The sequence below is a fragment of the Varroa destructor genome, unplaced genomic scaffold, assembly GCF_002443255.2.
Source record: "Varroa destructor unplaced genomic scaffold, Vdes_3.0 BEIS01000004.1, whole genome shotgun sequence".
In the NCBI taxonomy this organism is placed as follows: Eukaryota; Metazoa; Arthropoda; class Arachnida; order Mesostigmata; family Varroidae; genus Varroa; species Varroa destructor.
In genome coordinates this window covers 23,617,987-23,640,663 of record NW_019211457.1, presented here as the reverse complement: position 1 = coordinate 23,640,663, position 22,677 = coordinate 23,617,987, and the positions used below count along the sequence as shown (strand labels likewise).

The following is a 22,677-nucleotide window of genomic DNA, read 5'->3' as shown; positions in this document are numbered from 1 at the left end:
TATATATGCAGTTTATAAAATTTATGCGCTTCGGCTAGCGTAATATAACTTATGAATAAACTGGTACATTAATTATAAAATTACCGCACTTTCGAAAATTCTTCTCTCTCCGACTTCGTACCACAATATTGGTTGCTTCTGAAATACGGTTTGGAAGCGCGCTTCCTGCCCCATTGTACTGTGATTGTATTAAAAGTTTTAAGTTTAAGTTTAAAGAACTCTTTCAAAGTTGATGTTCCAGGTGAAAAAAAAAAAACATTTTCAACAACTTCTGTATTAGGCATTTTGTTAAGGCTAAAACCCTACTGAGACAACCAGAGACGTTTACTTAAGCCACGTTATTACTAGAAGGATTGCCTAGGAGTAGTACGCCAAGTTTGAAAACGGCGTATGGGTCCTTGAGGGTGCCTGCGCTGTAGCCGATCATCTAAGTCTAATGGCAACAATAAAAGGCATCTTTGAAGAATGACGGCCGACAAACAACTCGTAAATTAACCTGAGAGGTGCGCTGTAGCCTTGGCTTCACACAGGAACCTAGATCTTAAATACTTTATGAACTCTTTGAAGGAACTGAACGGTGTACCGTTGCACCTCAACACCGAGGGCTACGTGGCCACAATGACCGGTTCTTGCACAAGATCTTTATCGACGATGAGAAATGCATCTGTACGTCAACATAACACAGAGATCGGAGTGGGTTGCATAGAAGGCAAGGATCAAGGCTCAGAGCCCAACCAGGTGTTTACCGAAAAAAAAGGTTACGGCTTGCGTTTGGTGGGACTACAAGAGCCTGATTCAATGGGAATTGGTTCCTATGAAGCGGACAATTGATCGGCACATTTATTTGACCCTGTTTTATCGAGTCAACTGGGTTATTCAAATGAAAATAGTCGATAGACAAGGCCAAGTCATCCTGTTCCCTAACAACGCGAGGCCAAGGCTGCATTTCCGGACTTCAAATAAAAGATTCTGTTACACGTTCTGTATTCCCTGGATCCTGCGCGGGTGGGTTTTCATTATAAATAAATACAAAAGGACGTAAGAAATTCTTCTTCAACTTGATAAAAATAAAATCAAAAATAGTAAGGATTTTTTGAGTTACAATATTATATTTGGCAGGAATATCTGTTAGTTTTAAGGTCGAGCTTAGGTTGTCTTTCACCATCTACCAAGATATTATTTTACCTAGATTACTACAAGGACTTCCTGCAATTTTCATGTAGATTATCCCCTACTACATTAGCTACATCGAAACCTTGGATCTTTCATGCTTTTTAATGGTCCATCTACTGGCATAAATGTACCGGTGGTAATACTACTCAAAGGTGTATTCTAGGAAGGCTAAGAATAATTCCTTGCCAGTGTCATGGCATTTTGGCGATGGCGCCCAATGGCAGTGGTTTGTTGCTCTTCATCAACATTTGTAGCGGACAAGTTCTGTCGAGAGAAGTCGGTAGAAGGAAAACCGTGGGCTGTTGGGCAGTTTTCAAATGCAGACCTCTAATGGGTCTTTCGACAAGAATTCTATCTCAATAGGTACAAAAAAAAAGCGTGTCGCACGTTGAAACAGAGGTTAACATTAAAAAGAAATAATATAAAGTGTTCCATCTAGTAAGCTTGCATGCACAGTACTTTCATCCCTAAGAAGATGTCGTCTTGAATCATCACCAGTGACCTGTAACCTTGCGGAAGAAAGTACTAACACAAACGAACATATTCATGCCTCATAAGATTTCTAATTTTAGATACTTTCTACGTAGAACTGCGTACTTTTCTTAACTAGGAAAAAAAGCGGAAATCCAGATACGGCTGCACGTTAACCAAGATCACGAAGCCAGTATGGAAAACATTTGTGTTCTGCAACTGTGGTCACGTTAATACTGAAAATTAGGATCTGATCGAGCGAAGTGCGTGCTTCTTGTGAGCATGTCTATAATATACAACTTCTATATAGGAAGACAGAAACACAAGATTAGAAATAAGGCCACCGAATATGCGCTGAAACGTCGCACGACCATGCAAGGTTTAGGAATCTATGTAGTATGCAAGTATGTCATGGGTAATGGGTACCTGACTGACGGTGATTGATGGTATAGCCGTTAACATATCCTAACGGCAGGCAAGGCTGCTGTAAACCGCGGCGGCTAATGGATGGAGGATATGCTATTTATAGGGAAGCCCCATTGGTATGGACTACTGAATTTCCATGGCAAACACATTTTCTCTGCGAAGCGCTTCGCCATCAAGTAAATAACAATCTTAGTAGTAGACAAAGCAGAATAACTGATATATCTATTATATGCTTGTATAAATACACCAACATTCATTTTTCAAAAATTTTTCAGAAAAATTCAATATTTTAAATGTTTATACGTTTACTGTTCCAGCTTCAGTGTTTCAACACAGTTTCGGCCCTATGGTGCTTTATTTTGCATATTTCCTTCACAGTAATTTTCTTTTACTTCAGCAGATATCAGATTAGGAGACTAGCCACTGGATCGTAAAATATTTAGAAGGGCGTGGATTTTTTTTAAGATAGCACATTCATAAGGTAAAACGATAAAAGTAGCTTATGGTTGTTTGCTACAGGCGAACATATTCAGCAATCTAAAGGACTCTTCCAACTTTAAAGTGTTATCCTAGATTGGGTCTATCTCCTTTAGCATTTGGGTCGCACCTTTTCATATCTTTCTGGGCAGTGATCAGTGGAGGCGACAACTTCTTAGCTTAGGCCTTCAAACACGGTCAAGAGGATCAAAAAATATCAAAAAAGGGCTAGAGAAGTTAGTATCACCTGAGACAAAACTGTGTGATGATTATAAACCAGAAAAGTTCGCATCAAAGATAACGTCGGACATTGATGCCAAACGATAAGGATCCTCTATTACGCACAACATTCAGTGAGTAATAACAGGCCATGCCTGTCCTGACTAATGTAGTAATACCGTTTATAGGGACTATGAGAATAACAACAAGCAATCAAAGCAGAGTGACATAATATGAGATCGAATAAAAATAACAGTGAAGTATAACAGAAGTGCGGAAATGATGCCAAATAACAATAGTGCTAAAGGATCTTCGAAGAAATTTGAAGTGCGGATTTTTATACTCAGATATTTCATTCTCAATGTTTGCGATATACATAATGTAATGTTTTATTTCATACTAAAATCTAAAAAGAAGTTCCTATCATAAAGGAATGAAAATGGCGGAGCTTAGATTGAAAACGACATAATATGTGTTGTGTTTTGAATTCGACCATATGCGGAGCTAGGGTATGGCCGATAGCATGTAAAAACTAAAAACATTTTGGTTTTTATATTTTGGTTTATACAGGTTGTCCATAAAGCCATAGCTTGAAGAACGCATCCAAATATCGCGAGGTTAGTAAAAATGCTGCAATAAGACAGTGAAATTGAAGGTCTGATACCAAGTACAGGGTGAAAGAGGACAAGAGCGAAAGGAACTCAGGCAGATCCTTCGTAGCCTTAATTTACTTTCCACCAAAAAATATATTGATATTTGGAGACCTGTGCCAAAACTGATATAATAATAACCGGCGATATGAAGATTGGGAATCCTTGTTCCCAGCAGATGGTCGATGAACAGCCCCAGTGAAAACTAGGACAAATTTAAGACTCACAGTTCCGAATTACGGTACATCCATAACGAAGTGCATCAGTGGGGTCGTTGAATTTCGTGAGAGCAGAGTGGGCGTTAATACGATTTCGCCGTTCAGCTGTGGCTTGGAGGTTCGGTAAGTGCCTATATTGCCCGAGCACTTTTGGGGTTTTATTGATTTGCAGGAGGAACAAGACAAATAGAGGCACTGGTAAAAGGTAGATCTGGAAAGAGTATAGGAAACCAGTAAGAACCGATTTTCACTTTGGTATCAATTTTTGGTTAGCATTACACATGAGCGCGCAACGACAAAATGCCTTTTGTCCGAGTACCGGGGCTATATAAGCATTGAAAGAAACTGAAGATGGCGGCGAGTTTTCTAATGAGGCAACAAAAGTAAGGGGCCGTTAAAAAAACTACAAAATAAAAATAAATAAAGCTTTTCGAATACTCAAATTTTAAATCAAAGCCTGCAATAAATACGTCATAGTAAGATCGGACTAAATTTGATTGAATCGAGGTCATTTTTGAGTGACGTATGAAGGCTACTAAAACTAGAAGGAGGCATCTATCACAATAAGTCAATTATAGGTACCCTGCCTTGAAAAAGTACTATTTATTTAATTGTTGAAGATTATTAGCTCTGATTACGAGGATTTTCAACGAGATATCCAGGCTGCACATCTGGCGTATCTATGCTTCGTTTCATATTGGGAGCCATAAGCGATGCGTAATGATAGTCTAGGATGTAAAATTCGAATCATTGACTTAGGATAAACGAAAACAATCGACAATTTAATGGAGTTCCACTTTGCGTCAGGGGCGGAAGATGCAAAAAGTGTGGGAAACCATTACGCCTCTCTATGTCGAGAATAGGGCTGGATTGTTTCCGTGAAACATTATAATTGGACGACCCCCGAGTGGCTGGAGGCCGGGTAAAAATAATACGATCCTAAATATATATATATATATATATATATAGTAATAATTCGACTCATCGATGCGCTGAAAATGTTAGAGTAACAAACAGTAGACAACAATAACAAAGACAAAAACGTTACTTTCTACTAACTTTATTACACATCATTAAGTTGACTACAATACACTCATTTCGTAATGCTACAGATGCTGAAAAAACAGAGACCATCCGGCGGCATATTCGAATATTTGAAGGGGATACAATTGATTAAATGCCGTAGAAAAGCCGAAAAGACGGCTAACTGTCTCGCAGATGGCTATGCCCATTAAGTTGGACAATATACATTTGGCGTGATGAGGACTGAGCTGTCGCCAGTTCCTTCGTTGCTCCGTATCATATATTTAATAGTTAAATATCTGCTTGTTTTGCGAAGTTGATTATGAAAGCCAATGACAGTAACCGAAGAAAGAGAAAAAAAAAAAGAAGAATTATCTTGTTATTAATTGCAGCTTACAGATCGTTATGCTGCCGTTAATGTAATCAACTTGTTTTTAGCTGGAGTATCGAACAAGCAGAGATATTGAAATGATTCAATTTGTTACCTCTCAGATAAAATTGAGTATGGATAAAAACTGCTTGTTTTGGAAGGCCATTATGTCCTATCTAGTTGAACTTTCTGTTAAATGTGGGAAAGTTACACTCGGGACTGTTGCACTAGTTAGAGTCCTTAAAGAAATACGCTGTCACTTCATCTTGCAATCACATTGACCACAACAGCCGATGTCCTATAAAGCATTTCTCTGCCGCAGTACAGAAAAAATCTAGCCTTCAGAATTTGTGTGGTGGCAACGTGCGTTAGAGCGATAATGGCTTTGGAGCTCACTCGCAAATCTGATCTGCATAATTGGAATCTTTAAACGGGCCGTTGAGGTATGCAGATTAAACTAATCGCCTTCAGTATTCGGCCAGGGGCAGCGGGGGTATAAAAGTTAATGGACCGTTGATTGGAGAGGTAAAATGAATCAGGCTTTTCGGAATTTATTTCTAAGATGATGACACAAAATGAACCAAAAAAGCAGAAGTCCTAAAGTGGGTTGCAGTAAAAAAAGAGACATTTCTAAGAACCTGTGGGAAATCGTTTCAGCAAATGTAATCGAAGTAGCCGACGCGACATACGCAGAAACCAGTATTTCGTTTAACGAATAATTTCAGCTCGGCTCGTATTTATACAACTGGCTTGTGTGCTAGATTTGGACTTCGTGTACTAGAGATAATTATGGTATGCTTAAACAATTGTCAAGAAAACGACAGCGTAGTAACATTTAGCAGGTTAGATGTCATTATCTAGATCTTGACTGTCGTCGGCCATTTAAGCGACAATCCTGCCTGTCTCCTTCAATCACTTACGGGGTGCTTCGAGTCCGTGAACTTACAGTTTGGTACTTGGATAGACGAGAATCGCTCGACGCGGGTAACGCTAAAGCGCGACCCATATTATGCAAAAGCAATCGACAAAACTAAGTGATCAGTACGAGGAAGAGTCTTCGAAAAATGGAAACGGTATTCGTTTTTCTTCGAAAAATGGACACAAATAGTTTGCTGCTCATTCGCGCCTTGTAAGGATTAGGAGAGCAGCTGTAAGCGTCTATTGTCGTTTTACTTTCCAAAAACAACTTTATGTGAAATCAAGGTATGTCAAAACCCATTTTGTTATGTGTGTGCAAAGCATGAAATTGAAAGTTGAAGGAAGCCGAAGGCCAAAAAAATGAATGGATACGAGAAGTGAGTAAAGAAAATCGAGATGGGCTGGCTTTAGCCCCTTACACGAGATATTTCAAGCCTGCTTCAAATAACCTTATTGAAATGGTACCTTATCTAACGATGCCTGGTTCATACCACTACTTGCCAATGTATGTTCTCATACTGCCATCTAGTTTTTAGCCCCCAGCAGGCCTTTCACTGTCGTAGCTTACGTATCGTGCAAGTTCATTCAAATTTAACTCATGATGTTCTGCTCTGGTGCTACAATTGATAATAACTAAATCATGGTAGCTTTGTTGCTGGTCTTTCATACCGGCTCGTTTATGCGACCGTTGCCGCACGGTCGTTGCGCCTCATCTGTGTTGCTAGGCTAGATTCTTAATTCTCAGCGAGTCGGGCAGGGGGCGGCAAAAAGGGAAAAGCTTGGGATTCGGGTAAAGCGGAGGGCCGCACTGGGCATCTATGCATCTGGTATCAAGCGACAAATGCAGCAAACCATCTGCCTGTGCTACTGCTTCCACTGTCTTTTCTGCGTCTTGTCTCCTTTGTACCGCTAGTGCTCCTATCCTCAGTACTGCCGTGTATGGTCGTCTTCACTTCAACCTCTATGGCCGTTCCCGGTATAGTCTTAGATCCCATATCTGCGTTGTCGATGGCAGGCCGTGTTCTTGATGTTGCCGGTGAACTCGTCGGATGGAAATGGGGAACTCGGCTACCGTCTTTACTGGTTACGCTTTTTCGAGAAAAACTCAGCATTGAGAACACCATCTAGTGTATGATGCGGATAGGATGAACAGCAAAAGCAGCAGCAGCAGGAAAACCTCGCCTCTCGCTGGTTTTTTCATTCTCGTCCTTCTGTTGCTTCAATTAATCCTACGCTTCTTTCATTCTCTTTGTATATTGTCACATACAGCCTAACTAACTAAGCTCTCCTTATCTAAGCTGATTAGGTCATGCGAATACGGCAGACAACGCTGAGGACAGCTGCGACAAGAGGAAGAAATGCGCGGACGAAAGATGCGACAGAAGAAAAAAGGCAAAGGTCTGGAACTGGAAACGAGTACTGGCACTGAGACACAGTTGCAAATGCAGCGAAAGACTCGGGGTAGCTATGTACTGCTTGTAACGCTACTTCGTGACGATCGTCTAGGCTTGTTTAAAGCTCTAGGACAGCAGTCGCAGCTGAGCGGCAACATCGGATCGATCGAACGCCGAAGAGTAAAGGACTGTGAATATGTAAAACCTCTCGTTCTCGCAAATCGGCTGCTGTAAACAGTTTTGTTATGAGACCGTCTTGCCCTTCCAGCTAATCCACACGGTAACAATGAAAGGAATAAAGCAGAGGAAGAAAAGCCATGGACGCTTTTGATGGCAAAGGACGGCCCAGTCCCTTTTGGCTAGGCCAAGATCCCTAGGCAAATACTCACTGTAATATGCGAAAGAGAATAATTAGGGAGTAAATGAGGAGTGACGAGGTAATCATTCAACTGCGCGTTTTCGTCCAAATGAACCAATATATTTTTCCATTAGAGTGAACTATTGTAAGTTAGATCACACACAAGCATTCTCATCATCGATGGAATTGAAAAAAACAGAATCATTTCCTTCTTCTATTAAATTAATTATAAGCTTCCGCTAGTTAGCGTGCAGGCAGAATGAAAGGGCATTGGAATTCAGTTTTTCGAAGCTCTTCCTTGGTGTCTAATTTGCCCTAGTTTAGAATGTACCAAACTTTTTATCGGAATACGTGATATTAAATTTATCCATTCAGTTTTTGATAATTTGCCCAGTCGAAGTACCGTTGCTTGAAGCCATTCAGAATTCTTCTTCATTCATGATGCAATTATTGAAAGCATATTGTAAATCTGCGTTTAACAATCAATCATCTTGCCGCCGTCTACATTTCTGTACGTTTCGTCTCGTTCATCACTTATTATGCGACGGAAGATCAGAAGATTATAGAAATCTTTAAACCCATCCAGAATGGGTGAGTTTGAACATTTTCCCAATTTGGGAAACTCGTGATAGCCGCTATGAAGTGTAAAATAAACGTATGGCGGAAAAAAAATCAACTTCTCTTATATTTAACGCGGTACACCCTAGACGGTTTCTTGTTATGATTCCAAGCCAAGTCCGATGCTTCTTATTACCTTGATCTTGTCTTACTGTACTTCTAAATCCATGCGAAAATGATTTGTCCGATTCATAGGCGGTTCTTACGTTAACTAGTACCAAACGTTCGATCCTTTCATTAAATGTCCTAATAGTTATGACATTCTCGGTACTACTCGGTAGTAATGTTTCTTGACATAAGTCGCATTTCCACTGAAAAGGACAAGGCATACGCTAGTGGTGAAGAAATGATAAACGTGAAAATTTTCAATCACTATAAGACTATCCAAAATCAGCCTAGCAATTTTGAACCTTCAGAGATTTCTATCTCAAATGCGCTTTTAACAAGCATATTTAGTCCTGCTATTATTTCGTGGGTAGAGTAAATCGCTAAAAGTACATCTTACAGCACTCGTCCCAGTGGCAGTTGACTGAGTTGCACAAGAAGGTATCGTAAAAGTAAATAAAAATGGACGTCCCATATAGATATATATGAGAAATCTTAATGAGAAACAATATATATATATATAATGTTTCTCATTAAGAAAATGTTAGCGGAAGTTATAACAGGAGGCATCGTTGCGTCTTTTTTTGGGACGAAAACATCGGCGACCCGAATGGAACGTTTGTCAGAATATGAAATATGGTTAATGTCCAAGGTAACTCTAATCAACGAGACTCGAAATGAAGTAATTTCTCAAAGAGCAGGAGATGCGCGTGTTATTGCAATAAAAAACAAATTTAACTGTGCAACATTTGTACAGTGGTACCCTAATACTAATACTACTCTTGCCACGATACCATCGCAGCGCTAACGTATCTTTAAGATTCAATAGCTATAAAGTGCTTCAATGTATAGGTCAGGTCAGGTTAGGTTAGGTTAGGTCGTTTTCCTTCTGTATTGGTACACAAACAAGGAGTAATATATCACTGCATTTGCAATAGGTAACGATCAGACGCCACACTTTCGAGTGGCGTCTATTTTTTGAAGAACTTACGATTGAAGCGGGCAGAATGCCAGGGTGACACTTCGGAAGTCTCGCACAGAACACGGGTGAAACTTGTAGGTGATAAACATAACATTGAGATGATTGATCAGAAATTTCAGAGCGACTCGAAGTTATAGAAAGACCAGAGAACTCACGAACCGGCCGAGCAAGTGACGGGATCACTGCGGCACCTAGCACTGAGCTTGCCAATCCAACAACCAATAGCGTCCTGCTAGACAAGTTGGCCTATCGACTAGCGGTTTGAAGCTTTAGGCCTTTGCTGTAGAGATATGCGAAGGACAGTGGGTGTGACAAATGGTAACGAGAATGCGCACTACAACACGATCTGGGGCCCCGTATTGGTAAAGTGAATGGGACAACTAACGCTGAGCTATGCAAGGCCATAGTTCAAAATCACGCGAAGTGAATCGAGTTATGCAACTGACCCTGAGGGAAAATTTAGTTGACATTTGGCCTTCCATGTACGCTATAGATCATGTACGTAACGCGCATATAAAAACACGTACAAAAACACCCATTCTGAAGGCATACAGATGGCATGCTAACTTTTGGTTCGCCCTACAAAACAATGGCCAGTGTAGTCATCCACAAAGTTTTATTGATAGGCATCAGAATAAGACAGTTTAGGCTTACCTGGGTCGCTGGAAACCCTGTCCTTAGATGAAGGATCACGCGGTTTAAAAAGGTACATATGACATGCTTGACGACAAGCTGTATCTAGAAAACGGATTTTACGGCGGACGAGAAACCTACCACTGTGCTTATACCGCGAACCCGTTGACATTGAATTTGAAGGGAACGAAAATATACGCCTACAGAAATGCACAAACGTATTCGAGTAGAGTAAAATTATTAAACGCTGGTAAAATACATATACTGAGCATATACCCCTATAGTATTATACCTCGTAATATGCTTGTAACATAGTATGATCAACAAATATAAAGATGATATTAGGGTGCCTTTACCACAAATGCGGTGTGGACTCGAATTTTCGTATCCTCTACGACGTTAAAAGATGGTAACTATTGTGATGCTTGTTTTAAATTGTAATATGTATGTTGTCGAAAATGCATTGACCGTTTTTTAAGCCGAATTTTTAAGCACATATTTTTTTATACTTTAAAATAGTATTACTGAACAAAATATGCATGTGTTTTGGTCGGTGACCTTCTGCCTGTTTTCTAAAAACGTTATAATCCCATCGCTATAGAATTTATATGGTTTCTGAGCAAAAAAATTGTAACAAGTGGTTTTTGCATCCCTTAATCAAGACTAAACGAGCATTATTAAGAACGTTCTGCATAGACCGAAACAGACGATAATCTGATTGTGCAAGCTCCAGGCTACACTGCGAAGGAATAAAATTTGCCATCTAACTTTATTTAGTTTTTGTGAGCTACCTAAAAACGTATGCCCTCGACGCCTTTTCTGCTCAGTGCGAAGTCCTCGTCAATTTTTCTTAGTGGCGTAGTATATTCTTGTTAGTTGTTGACAGCAGTGGTTCGAATCGGGCGGTAACAAGTTAGAACGAACGATCCCTTTTCAATACTACCGAAGGCATCGCTTCCTCTGGCATTGGCCTGGGCTTTACCACAAATCGTAAAGTGTGTGTTTTTTAGCTTAGATTTTCGTTACTCGCTATCATCGTATGTGACCCACTTTTTACCATCCATGATCAATCACCCGGTTTCGTTGCGTTTAGAGTTTCTTAAATGAAATACGATCGAGTCATTCATTCTTGTGACACCCAAACATCAAGCTTTTTTGTAATCAGCTTCCTTCAAATCATCTAAATCTAATTCGTTTGGTGGTAAATTTTTAATTTTTTGGTGACTAGTTACGCGTTGCCATTCTTCGTTCAGCTTCGGCAATAATTTCATCAACTCTTTCGGTGACTAATTGACCACCACGAGGAGCTTCCTTTCATATCGACATTTCCAGACTGAGAGCGACATAGCCATCTTTGGGCCATCTCTTCCGGTGACACACTTTGCCCATAAGTAGCAGACGTTTTTTTAATGGGTTGAAAGCAAATGCTTGATATTGTGCTTGGGAAATTCTTAAAAAAATTCTACCTCGACCACAAAGTAATAAGCGAAATAAATAATCAGAAGCGAATAATTGAAAAGATGTTGTTTTTCTCTTTCGTAATAATCTTGTATTTTTTTTTTTCTTTTTTTTTTTTTGCTGTTAGCCAATAATTCAGCGCGCCACAGCTTTCCCATGTGGATGGTGAAAGCTCTTTCAAAACTGAAATCTTCTAATACGTACAGAGCGTCGCGACACAGCCTGATTTTATAAAAATATTTATGAAACGCCACCTGTGTCTATGTAACTAGATAATAACAATGGAGGAATCGGGAGGGAAATAAGGCAAAATCTGATTTCAGCAGATCACAAAACGATGCCGTCATACAGTTAGCAATCGATGCGAGCTGTAAGATTGCTTATACAAACGGGTCCGTTCGTTCAGACATGCCTAGTATTTGACGAACTTCCCCCTATTTGAAAAAAAGGCTAAATTAGTTGTAAGCATGATTAGCGTTGTTAAAAATAATCGTAGAACCAATTCGAAATATAAATTATAAAATAAAGAAAAAAAAAATAATAATTCAAGGGTGGAAAACATTCGTTTCAAAGAACTAAACTACTAGATAAGTTGACAATCAAATATTCATAAACGTGACAGGGTGATTAACTAGCACCATGCCCCAACGGACGATATATGTATGTATCATACATTGTTTTCTAGCGTGTCAATATTCGTCCTAAATAATCCTAACCTCCTAGGACAACTCTGCCCCGTACACTTCCATAGAGGACAGCGTTGTAAGACATATCGAAATAATAGTGATATCTATATACGCGTTTTAATAGATTCTACGGGCGAATCTAATGAGCGTTGATCTTTGTGTGGCGTATAGATAGCACGAGTATCAACGCTTAATTGCGTTGGCCTAGCAATGATCATGCGGTTGGCTGGTTCCATCCCAGCGCACAAAAATGGAACGGCAAACGTTCAATGGTCGTACGTGAGTCCAAAAAAATTCTCACATAATCGGACAGATAAATTATATATGACTTATTTATACTTACGTAAACGATTGACTGTTGATTGCTTGTATTTCGCAACCCGCAATCGGCGTATACGCCTACTGAAGTATCCATCAAAGTATGTTAACTTCAAAATGTACAGATATGTTTGTATGCTATAATAATAACAACAGATCTGATGTTTGTTTAGCATACGAGCGAACAGCTAATTTTAGTGGGTCGCATACAACATATTCGACCAAGGTTTTATATCCGTTTAATATATATATATATATGTGTGTGTATGTGTATATATATAATGAATCATCGTTTTTCAATTTAACTTCTGTCGAACTTTATTATATTAGTCTGTAAGCTGTGGTTCTATGAAAGTCTGTGACGGGCATTGTGCTAGCCTGAAAACAATTGCGTGATATAAAAGCAAATAAAATAACCGAGTACTGGAATTTGCTATAGGGTTGTTTCATCATTTTCCAAAGAGCACCTAATTCCGGTCCAATGTCTTTTGCGTGATTGCGTATTTAGGAAGCATAATTGTCCGTTTAACGATGCTCATTTGATCTATCTGCCAATGAAGCTTAGATAGAACCTATGGTAATTTACCAGTAGTAAACGAGTCTGATTACTCCGAACGTAAAAATGCCGGTAGCTTACTTCTGCTACTTGAAGAAGTCCTACCCTCATCTGACCAATGTAGGTCTCTGGCGATGTTGGATACGTAACACACACACCCGGAAGGCACTGGAAAAAGGTCTACCTGAGGTTTCTGACTGGGATTTAAAGGATTAACAGCAATAAGGGGAAAAAGCATTTCACGCTGTTTGCAGGATGTTTTGAAGCAAGGAGGCAGATAGCCACACGGTTTCTCCCGATGTGAGCACTTCTCGACCCGAGTTGTTTGCGGGAAACGCTCCGTGTTGACGACTGCCATCCAGCGGCCCTTGTAGTTTTTCGCCCAGCCTTAAACAAATAATGATCAGCCAGTACACATTCAGCATGTTAGTTGTAAAAACAGAGCACAAGATGCTTTCTTAGCTTTGTCATATTAAAAGAAAAATGTTGCCATACATCTCCATAAAAATAAAATTTAATTGGTGTTAATCGTACTCATTCGAATGAAATCTTTCTTTTGGGTCCAGCTAATATGGTGGTTGACTGACATGCAGACCTAATTTCTTCAAGCGGCCGAGGGGATACGATGCATCAAATATAGAAACGTGAACGAGCTGCGAATGGTGACCTTACAAAGATGCTGTTCTCTAGACCAACTGCCAAAGCGATCAAAAAAGTACGTACAAAAAATACCTCTGCGTTTTTTCGGCTGCCGGAATTTTTAGGATTGACGTCTGCAAGGGCATACACTTTTGTTCAGCGCTAAACTAAGAACCTAGCCTTTATTTTGGCGATTCGCAGTCCTGTTTCAGTTGTGCGAGGACCGTAACGCCGATAAAAAAAAAAATATATATATATATATATATATATATATATATATATATATATATATGCAATTCCCATACGAAAGAAATAGGGAAAAGTTTGAACAACCAAAAAGAAGATCCCAGCTTCTTTGGGAACGTTTTGACAAAAGTGCTGCAACCATGGTGCTCACAAGGCCTACCCACCTCGAATAGAATGAAAACGGTAGGGCGCAAAGAAATGGCCAGGAAAGATATACAAGACGAGCATTAGACCAAGGATCACGTGGTTCGGGCATAAAGCCTTCAGGTCCTTTCGTTTGCTTTGCGCATGGCGAGAACTTCTGAGTTCCAGGTTTGTGTTCCACTTGGGAGCCCGTGCCGTCCGCCTTTTGCAACTGTTGCTGCTACTACTTGTCTTTTTTCCTACTATTTGGCATCGTGAGTATTGCTACATACATCGTTCGCGTGGTGGGTCCTACCTCTCTCGATAATTTTTTTCCTGATTCCCAAAAGAAATGTTGCAATCGACTACGTTTGAGCCATTTATTTCCAACTAGTTCTTCTCAGCAAATTGTAAGGACGGCAGGTTTGCTTATATTGCTAGTGTTGCTATTGATGTCGTTATTTTCCCCTAGTTTCTACGTTATCTTATCCGTTCGTTGGTTTAAAATGGAGCTATGTGGAGCTGCATTATCCGTGTGCGTCTTATTGAAAATAAAGTTGGTCATAGGGGCGATAGAGGAGCAAATGGGGGGATGTCTTTCACATTGTTTTAGTTAGGTAGATAATTCTTGCACTTGATGGTCTTCTTGTAGATACTTGGATTGGGATCCATCGAAGAACAGGTTGATATCGACAAGATAGGTGAACTTCTCCCCTTTTACGACGTCACCGTGTCGATATGGAACAAACAACATATGGCTTACTGTCATCGGACAGTGTGCATATAAGTAGAATGCCTGTATTGTCCTATCGGTATCACTAAAATATATCCAAGTAGTATCTTTTTATTGTCCCTGGAGTCCTAGTCCCTATAAGCCCACTCGACACGTTGAGCACACAATACTTTCCTTTAGTCCGACCCACATACTTCTCGTTTTGAACACTTGTTTATCCTACGACATTGAAGCCTTCCCATATACTAACAAGTACGAAAGACAGTGCCGTCAATTTTTATGTTTCCCATGTCACGCTAAATGAACTGAATAGAAGGTTCATTTTGCACTATTGGCTGGACGCAGAATTAGCTGCGGCTTGGGAATACTTCGAATAGAAGTATTCCCAAGCCGAAAACGTAAACGAAGCCGTAAACGAAAGAGACATATTTCAGTAGTTTCGAAATCTGTACATTCACACTGACCACGCACACGCATTTTTCTGCAGGCGGTTATGCCCTTCGATTAAGATAAAGGTCTTTACGAGTTAGGCTAGATACGAATACGCTTTAGCCCCTGTAGGAAAGTTCTAAAAATAATTTGGTGGCATCTTAAAAGAGGTAGTTAGATCTAACGGAAAATACACTACGGATCGGAAAATCACGCCTTGTTTGTCCCTCCATTATTGGTTAGGCAACCAACGGTAGGTCTTACTCGAACATGATTTATTTCGAAGTACAATACTGGCAACATTTATGTACAACAGATAATACCCGAAAAAATAAGCATATACGATATCACCGTCGGGTACTGCATGTTTCTTTCAACCCTATCCCAGGTGGAATACAAAGGGTGTGTCTAGATAAGTTTCTGATCTTATTTGCACCACATTATTTTTCCAATATATATATGCATTATGGAAAAGCATTTTAATCTATGTAATCTAGATAAAATCTATATAGATGTTATCTCTTAGGACATAGAGTCCATCTACCGCCTGAAAAAGTGGAAAAAAAACTGAAAAATACGGGGAAAATGGTAGTGTCTGACCCATAGTGTTATAGAGTGTTCGACAATCGAAGCGTTCAGTATGATGACTCATAAGTGCCGGAACCGTCGTAGAGGCATACTTGCAAGAAACCTAGGAGATCCATAACACGAAAACATACAACCGCTAGCCGAGAAGGAAAAAAAGGTTTGTGTAGGTCTTTACCTAGATTACTAGACGGATTCGCTAACAAATGATATATGCTATATTACACTCATCAGTATATGAATTAGGTATAATAATGTACTCCACAAATAAAATCATGTGTTACTATCCTAAACTTAACCTAATGCTGGTCTAGATAATTAGTTCTAGAAGGCTTTTACAGGTAACTTACTTATTATTTGTTTTAGGAGGAACTTCAATTGTATGCTTGTTTCAGTAATTTCAAGCGCATTCGTTGCATGTTGTAAAGCTTCGTTTGCAGAGTTTCTATTGAACGATTCTACTCTAGCTCGTAGTTTAGTTGTTTCCGCATGTTCAGCGTAAACGTGAACAATCTCCCATACAAATTGTACCAATTGCTCATTGGAAATGGAAAAACCAGTTCTAACACGAGGCAGTGGCAAATCCTTTTTGAAATACAGCCCAAACAGGTTTCCAAATATTTTCTTTTATAATGTTCATTATTTTTGTTATTATGCAACTAGGCGATTTTTATCAGGCAAACCTTTATCTTAGTCTAGGGTGCATACACTAAATTTCTAAGTCACTCCATGTGTCATGCGGATGGGTGGCCATGTCCTTTTTGCTCTGTCAAAGAGCTACGGGAAATTGGAGAAATTCAGAGTCGGCTCATGGAAGTCCATTGTTTTATCTGACCGTGCATTAGTCCGGTAAAAACCTAAACCTAATAATCGCACAGTATAAACTCGAGTGAGCATTGGGCGCTGGAGGACGACGATGAGTTGAGAGCACTGACGAATACGACAGGCGGCTCGATTTAAAATTAGCGCATTCATACTATCTCTGGCTTAAAAGATGCTCGACGACCATCCATATTCCTGCCAAAGGTGAAAAGACCAAAAGAAAGGTGTGTTTATTTTATTGTTGTTTTACGTGTTGCTGATAACTCGTTAGTCAATTTAGGCGACTTCAAAGTCTGGACGGTGCGGAAGAGACGCAAAAGACGAGGTCAGCAGAGCCGAACGGAAAAGCCATTTAAACCCTACAAATAAAATTCGCTTCCAACATGGGGCGCAGATGAGCCGTTTATGAGGTGTAATGGCTTGTGGGGAGAAAAACCGTAAATGAAGTAGACGAAGAATCCTTTCAAGAGGGATATAGAGATTCAACGACTTGCTCTGCTCCCTAAAACTGTGTACAAATCCACAACCCTTTCAGCCAGCCCAACATTCGTGGATCAGCAAGTACGCAGGACGTTTGGATAGTAATATGTCGGGTTGTACCTGTTACCCGTGGTATTATACTGCTATAGGCACGCGTATAGGTTCCTCCGCATTAAGGATGTCTGCGTTGCACATTCTTTTCGCCGAGTTGGCACAAGCTTAATGCGAAATCGCAGAGGAACCGAACGCAAACTACAACTTACTTGTAAATCAAAGTTTAAATCTAATTTTTATGTAATAATTGTTGTACTCTAAAACGAGGACTGTTTTCAGATGTGGTTTCGTTTTTTGAGGATCTTTCATGATTATTTTAGGTACACGCATTTTGGTTGTATAGTCCAAAGCACACGCAATATCCGCTATCCATATTCACATGGTTTCTGTGGCAATATGCCGTTAGAAAGCTTCAAACAACGCTGTAGAGTAATGAAGTAACAATGTGTTTCTTGTGCAGAGTCTGAGTGAAGACAGCTTTAATCAACCTTGATTTTCGACAATTCGGCAGGCACCTAATTATTTACCCACCCATATTATTATATATAAATAAAATATACCATATTATATTAAAAAAAAAACACCGATATTCTAACCAACATCATCTATATGTCCGTATTTTGAAACGACATTATAGTCGTGGACCTGTTGGGCGCACATAGTGCAACTAACTGGGTTGCTACTACAACAGTATTCGGTCTCGTTCCAGAACCTTTACAATCCAAAATAGAATAACAGAAGGAAAGAATCGGGCAAAAGTATCGGATTAGAATAGTCGCCAGCGGATGTACAACAGGAGTCATGTTTAAGCACTACGTTATTTTTGTCCCAACGATGGGCCAAGCTATGATGAGATGAAAGTAAAGAGGTTCGTTGATAAGGTCTGCTTCTGCTGTTTGAAGCCTCGGGGTAAAGAAGCTACAAAAGAGTTAGCTTTTGCGAAAGTTCGCCTTGGGGGGTTCAACGCTATTTCAAGGCGTATTGTTATCTGTCTAAGATGTGAGTCTCAAAAACGAAGTTGCAGACCGTCTGTCTGTCTGTCGTTCCTGTGCGTCCTGGGCTGGTGAAGCATAAAACCCTCTTTTTCCCTTCCTAGGGCCGTTATCACAGTAGCAATAGCCTTTGCTATGGGTGAATTTCGAAATGCACAAGAATAGAAGAAAAGGCTTTGTTATGAAGCTCGTCGCCGACCGTTCGACCTTCAAAACACGTTGTTTTTTGGAAGCGGCTACCCGGTTCCGTTACAGCGGTTCATAGCGGTTGTCAACGTTGGTCGAAGGCAAAACTGCTTGTCTCTTCCGATACCCTCTCTTGCGCCCTTTCTTACTCTTTGTTAGCTAACTCATCCGCTCTCGTAAAATATCGGGGGCAACGCCGTCTAAATGTGCACGTTGCAGACATACGCACGTCGATACTAGCGCTAATGCTAAAATACTCAGATTTAGCTGGTGCCGACTATCACCTAAGCACTACCACCGTCATAGCCGACACCAACCACAGTCAGAATCCAAAATTGTAGTAGTGTCGATATGAAAGGTCTGCGCGATTGCCGGCGCTGGTGGAATAGGGTGCTTTTATAAAAGTAGTAAGGTCGTTTCGTTACTTCTGCTTAAACAAGCGTCGAAATGTCTTTTTATGGAGCTGCATATGCAGCCCCATGTTTAGATGAACGTTCGTGTGCCCTGCTGTAGTAGTTTAGGAACTGCGCGCCGAAAATTGATGAACTGGGTTCTTAGCTGGTCGACCGTATTCCTTCTGTGCTCTTTTAGAAGGGAAATCGAAGTGTAAGTGCCGAAATCGGTCAGGAGGAGCACAGCTGAGCTCAGGTCTGAAAACGTAACTGCAAGGGCAGCTATACCTTGCACTCTATCGATTCTTGCTGATGTCATCGCTGCAGGCGAATACCATTGTCCTAGACCTCTTCGTTTCATCATTCCCTTACTATGTGTTGTTGCGAGCTGGCGTCGACCTTTACAACGCAAGTCTTTCAAAAGCAAATACCTACATTAAACCTATCTAAAGTGTATTCGAGTTCCGTATGCATAATTTCTAATTTTTTCAAGTTGTTTGGTAGTTAGTGATCGATTTAGTTAACTTTTAATTTTAGTTCCCAATGAAATTATCTACTAATGGCAGCCAATTGCTGTCAGCATATATCGACATGGCTAAAGGTAAACGTCTTTATGATTGGCAATATCTGAGTGTGCTTTGTCGTCGACAAGGTAACGGTGGTTGAACACGCGAAACGCCAATGACAGAAAAAGCTAAGCAGCAGTAATGGAAGGCTCACGAAACAACATAAAAGATGGCGCTGGCTAACTGTAAACTATCAAAGAAGCTATAACACTTGGTATCAGGGATGAATTACTAAACGCCTTAATTATTTTATCAGGCCATATTATTCCTAATACATTGTCTTGCGATCTTTCAATAAGCCGCATTCTTTGCTTGGCAGACAAGCCGGAACTTGTCGTTCGCGGCAATTATATTCGAGTAAATACGAAGATGAACGGAACATTTGTACGATCACTGAAATAACAGGCAATGTTTTGTACCGATGATTGCTGCCAAGGGTCAGGAGGAACACTGAAGGAATGTGAACGGCTTAGGTCTTCCGCTAGATTTGTCTGAATTGAGTGCAGCTGGACCAGCCGAAACTGTCCATAGTGGAATCGAATAGCACCTGCTTCTTCCCTGTTGACCGTGATCGTTATACACTCATAAACATATCAGCGCTCATAGACGTGTTAATAATAAGGGAATAGGTGTATATAAAACAATGTAAAGTTAAGAGTATCAATTCATAAATATGTACGATCTCCGACAAAATTACTTATACAACTTAATGAACATCTCAAAGTTTTTGCAGTTTTCTGTTTGATAAGTAGAGGACCCTCAAGCAAAAACATATCGTTCTTTTTTCCTACTTGGTGAGGAACATCCTTACGTATAACGTTTCATTAGTTTAAAATATTCTTTGCAAGGATTTTGCGGTTGAAGATTAATGCGATAGCAGTGATGTTCAAACGCTGTGCTCATTGTTCACTGAAGTTTTTGAACTACGCCAACTGACAAGGACGAAAAAGAGCGCTGATCTGGTCTCTCCTTCCCATGCGTTCGATTGCTGCAGCGTCCGCTATAAGTCGCGTTCCTTTGAACCATTAGGGAATATTGTGTGCTACCCGAGTGCCAGGATCTACTTGATCGCAGAAAGTTTTTTGTGGTAATTAATTATCTTCTCTGCTTCGGGCCCTGCTTGCTTCTTGGAGAGAAACTCCGGCACATGGCTCAAGTGCAGACCTGGGGCCTGGGCCTTGACGCTTGGCACGCCTAGGCAGCTCAGCCGTCCGTGACAGTTTTCTTGGCATCCATCGAAGATACACGATCGTGTCCCTTAGGCGACACTTGCCAAACTTGGTCCTTGCGATCCGTTGCTATGCGACCGCCTCCAACAGCGAGCATTCCATGATACTTTATCGGAAGGTCAGAAGCATCTTTGTATAGCCTTGGATCATCTTTTTTGCGTTGGACCGCGAATTCGCTATCGGCCTAGGGCACCAACGACCAACGCAGATAGAGCTTCCATAGAAGCTCGGAAGAACGCCAGACCTAATTCTATTGAACATTGTGTCTTGCTACGACATGAGGGCCCTCGAACTCGAATGTCCACTAGGGCAAGGTGCCCTTGAAGGAAGTTACCCATAGACTTGTACGAAGGGTTTGTGTTGACTGATGGATGGCTGAAATTTGTAGGCTACTGTTGTTTGCGGAGATGGCTCAATTGAGCTGTGGACCTTAAGCCACTAGAGAACTATTTGGAAGAGGCTGATCCAACGAGTAGCAAAAGTAAAAGTATGTAACTTAACCTTAGAATATATGTTTATTTTTGTAAGAGGTACCTATTGTCTATTGGCGATTGTTGTTCTAATTGTGGCTAATACATGGAAAACATTTCTTGGTCCTCTATGCGCATACGTTGTGCATCTAAGTCGTTGAAGCAAGTCTCGTCAAGGACACATATTATATAATGTATGCGAATAAAAATTCATAATATATAAATCATGTTTTTCTGTTCAGTCGGTAGAGAAATCTACTAACAAAAATTATAAAGGTACCTACCAATACGCATGTGGGATGTTTCGCTTTGGCAGACGAATTCTCCATGTTGCTTTTCCTCGTTGAACGAATGGGTGTAATTTTCAACCCACTGAACCTCGTGAGGAGGGATCTTGTACATTGCATGGTAGAGGTCGTACATTTGATTGTAGTAACGATCTACAATTGTTTGAACTTTTTCACTGTAATAAACAAATCATGTACATTATTTGTAATTATTTGCGCCTCCATCCATGTATATATATATATTCATCCATGGTGAACGCTCAACTCTCATTAAATTATACGCAATATACGATTTTTAACGTAGCTATTTCTCAGGCTACAATCGTATATTTGATTATAACCTAAATATTTATTTATATATTATAAATATTTATTAAATCGTTTATATATACGTACGTATTTGTGCCTAGAAGAATATAGCAGCATGGGAATGTGTCTTGACACCCACTGAATTCATTTTAATTAGCTCAATTATTCCGTTCAGGTAAAATTTATCCAGCTAACCAATGTAAAAGGGAAAAATCAATTACATTATTAAGAGGATTTATCAATTTTTATTAGTATTTTCTTGGTGTTATTTAGAAACAGTTATCTTTTACCCGTTCCATTTACTCACCATCAATTTCATTACTAAAGGGTGAGAATCATTTCTGGCTTCACGTTATTAATACTGCACATGTGTCCGTCCGTATTTCCACCTGAGTGTTTAATACGGTTAACTATGGGATGCATCCTCCTTCTGCGTAATCCGATCGATTTCAAAGCAAGCGATTTCAGAGACTTGACATAAGGCTTTCGAAAAGACAATTAATGTCAGTGCTTGCTACAGAAACAGCTGTGATACCTTAATGCTGGAGGGCAAATATACAGCCGTCTGTTAGTGGATTAATATACCAATATTAATATGGTGCGTCCTTATATTTTTGTTTTCTATATCAGGAGTTCCTGTGTGTAAAGTAACGTAAAATATAGTATTTTGGCCGAATGCGCTTACTTGAAGCGCGAGTCGAGTGCTCCCAAAGATATTAACTGCTTGCAATCTAATGCCTAATTGGCTCATCTATGATGAGGGCTAAAACAAATGCAAAACAAAAGTGAACGGAGACGACGCGTTTCTACTATCGGTTTTACACCTCAGTTGATACGAAATCGATTTATCCCGACTTCTTAAAAATCTAGAGGTTGCATCGTTGCTGTCTAATCCATGAAGATACAAGCGCATTGTAATATGTCGGCCCTCCTTTGGAGTCATGTTGAACAGCAATTATTTTTACAGTTTTATTCTCTTCTTTTAACTAATTTAATAGGGACACGACACCGGAGTTTGCCTTGTTTTGCTTTTTCATCCTCATTGTTCTTCGTCTTTAATCCAGAGATCAGTTCTCTGTAGC

General features: G+C 40.0%; 1 protein-coding gene and 1 long non-coding RNA gene across 11 annotated transcripts in view; one reads left to right on the top strand and one right to left on the bottom strand.

Moving 5' to 3' along the window:
- The window catches only part of LOC111250053 (uncharacterized), a 78,783-nt gene that overhangs the window by 35,249 nt on the left and 20,857 nt on the right, over positions 1-22,677 (top strand). For 2 of the 7 annotated variants that reach the window (XR_015326576.1, XR_015326574.1), the window contains exon 4: positions 3,337-3,757. The exons of 1 other annotated variant lie outside the window; for it this stretch is intronic. This is a non-coding gene — a long non-coding RNA (uncharacterized LOC111250053). Of the gene's footprint in view, positions 1-567; positions 2,901-3,336; positions 3,758-7,243; positions 9,200-22,677 lie in introns of those variants that run through there. 4 more of the 7 variants (XR_015326573.1, XR_015326578.1, XR_015326577.1 and 1 more) reach the window with 4 other exon arrangements.
- The window catches only part of LOC111249864 (uncharacterized), a 47,587-nt gene continuing 28,571 nt past the window's right edge, over positions 3,662-22,677 (bottom strand). For 2 of the 4 annotated variants that reach the window (XM_022804296.2, XM_086987308.1), the window contains 2 exons: positions 21,284-21,462; positions 12,790-13,440 (listed from right to left, as the gene is read on the bottom strand). In XM_022804296.2, coding sequence (XP_022660031.1) covers positions 13,103-13,440; positions 21,284-21,462 — 517 coding nt within the window. In that variant the 3' untranslated portion in view covers positions 12,790-13,102. Of the gene's footprint in view, positions 3,846-12,789; positions 13,441-15,425; positions 16,826-21,283; positions 21,463-22,677 lie in introns of those variants that run through there. The other 2 variants (XM_086987309.1, XM_086987310.1) reach the window with 2 other exon arrangements.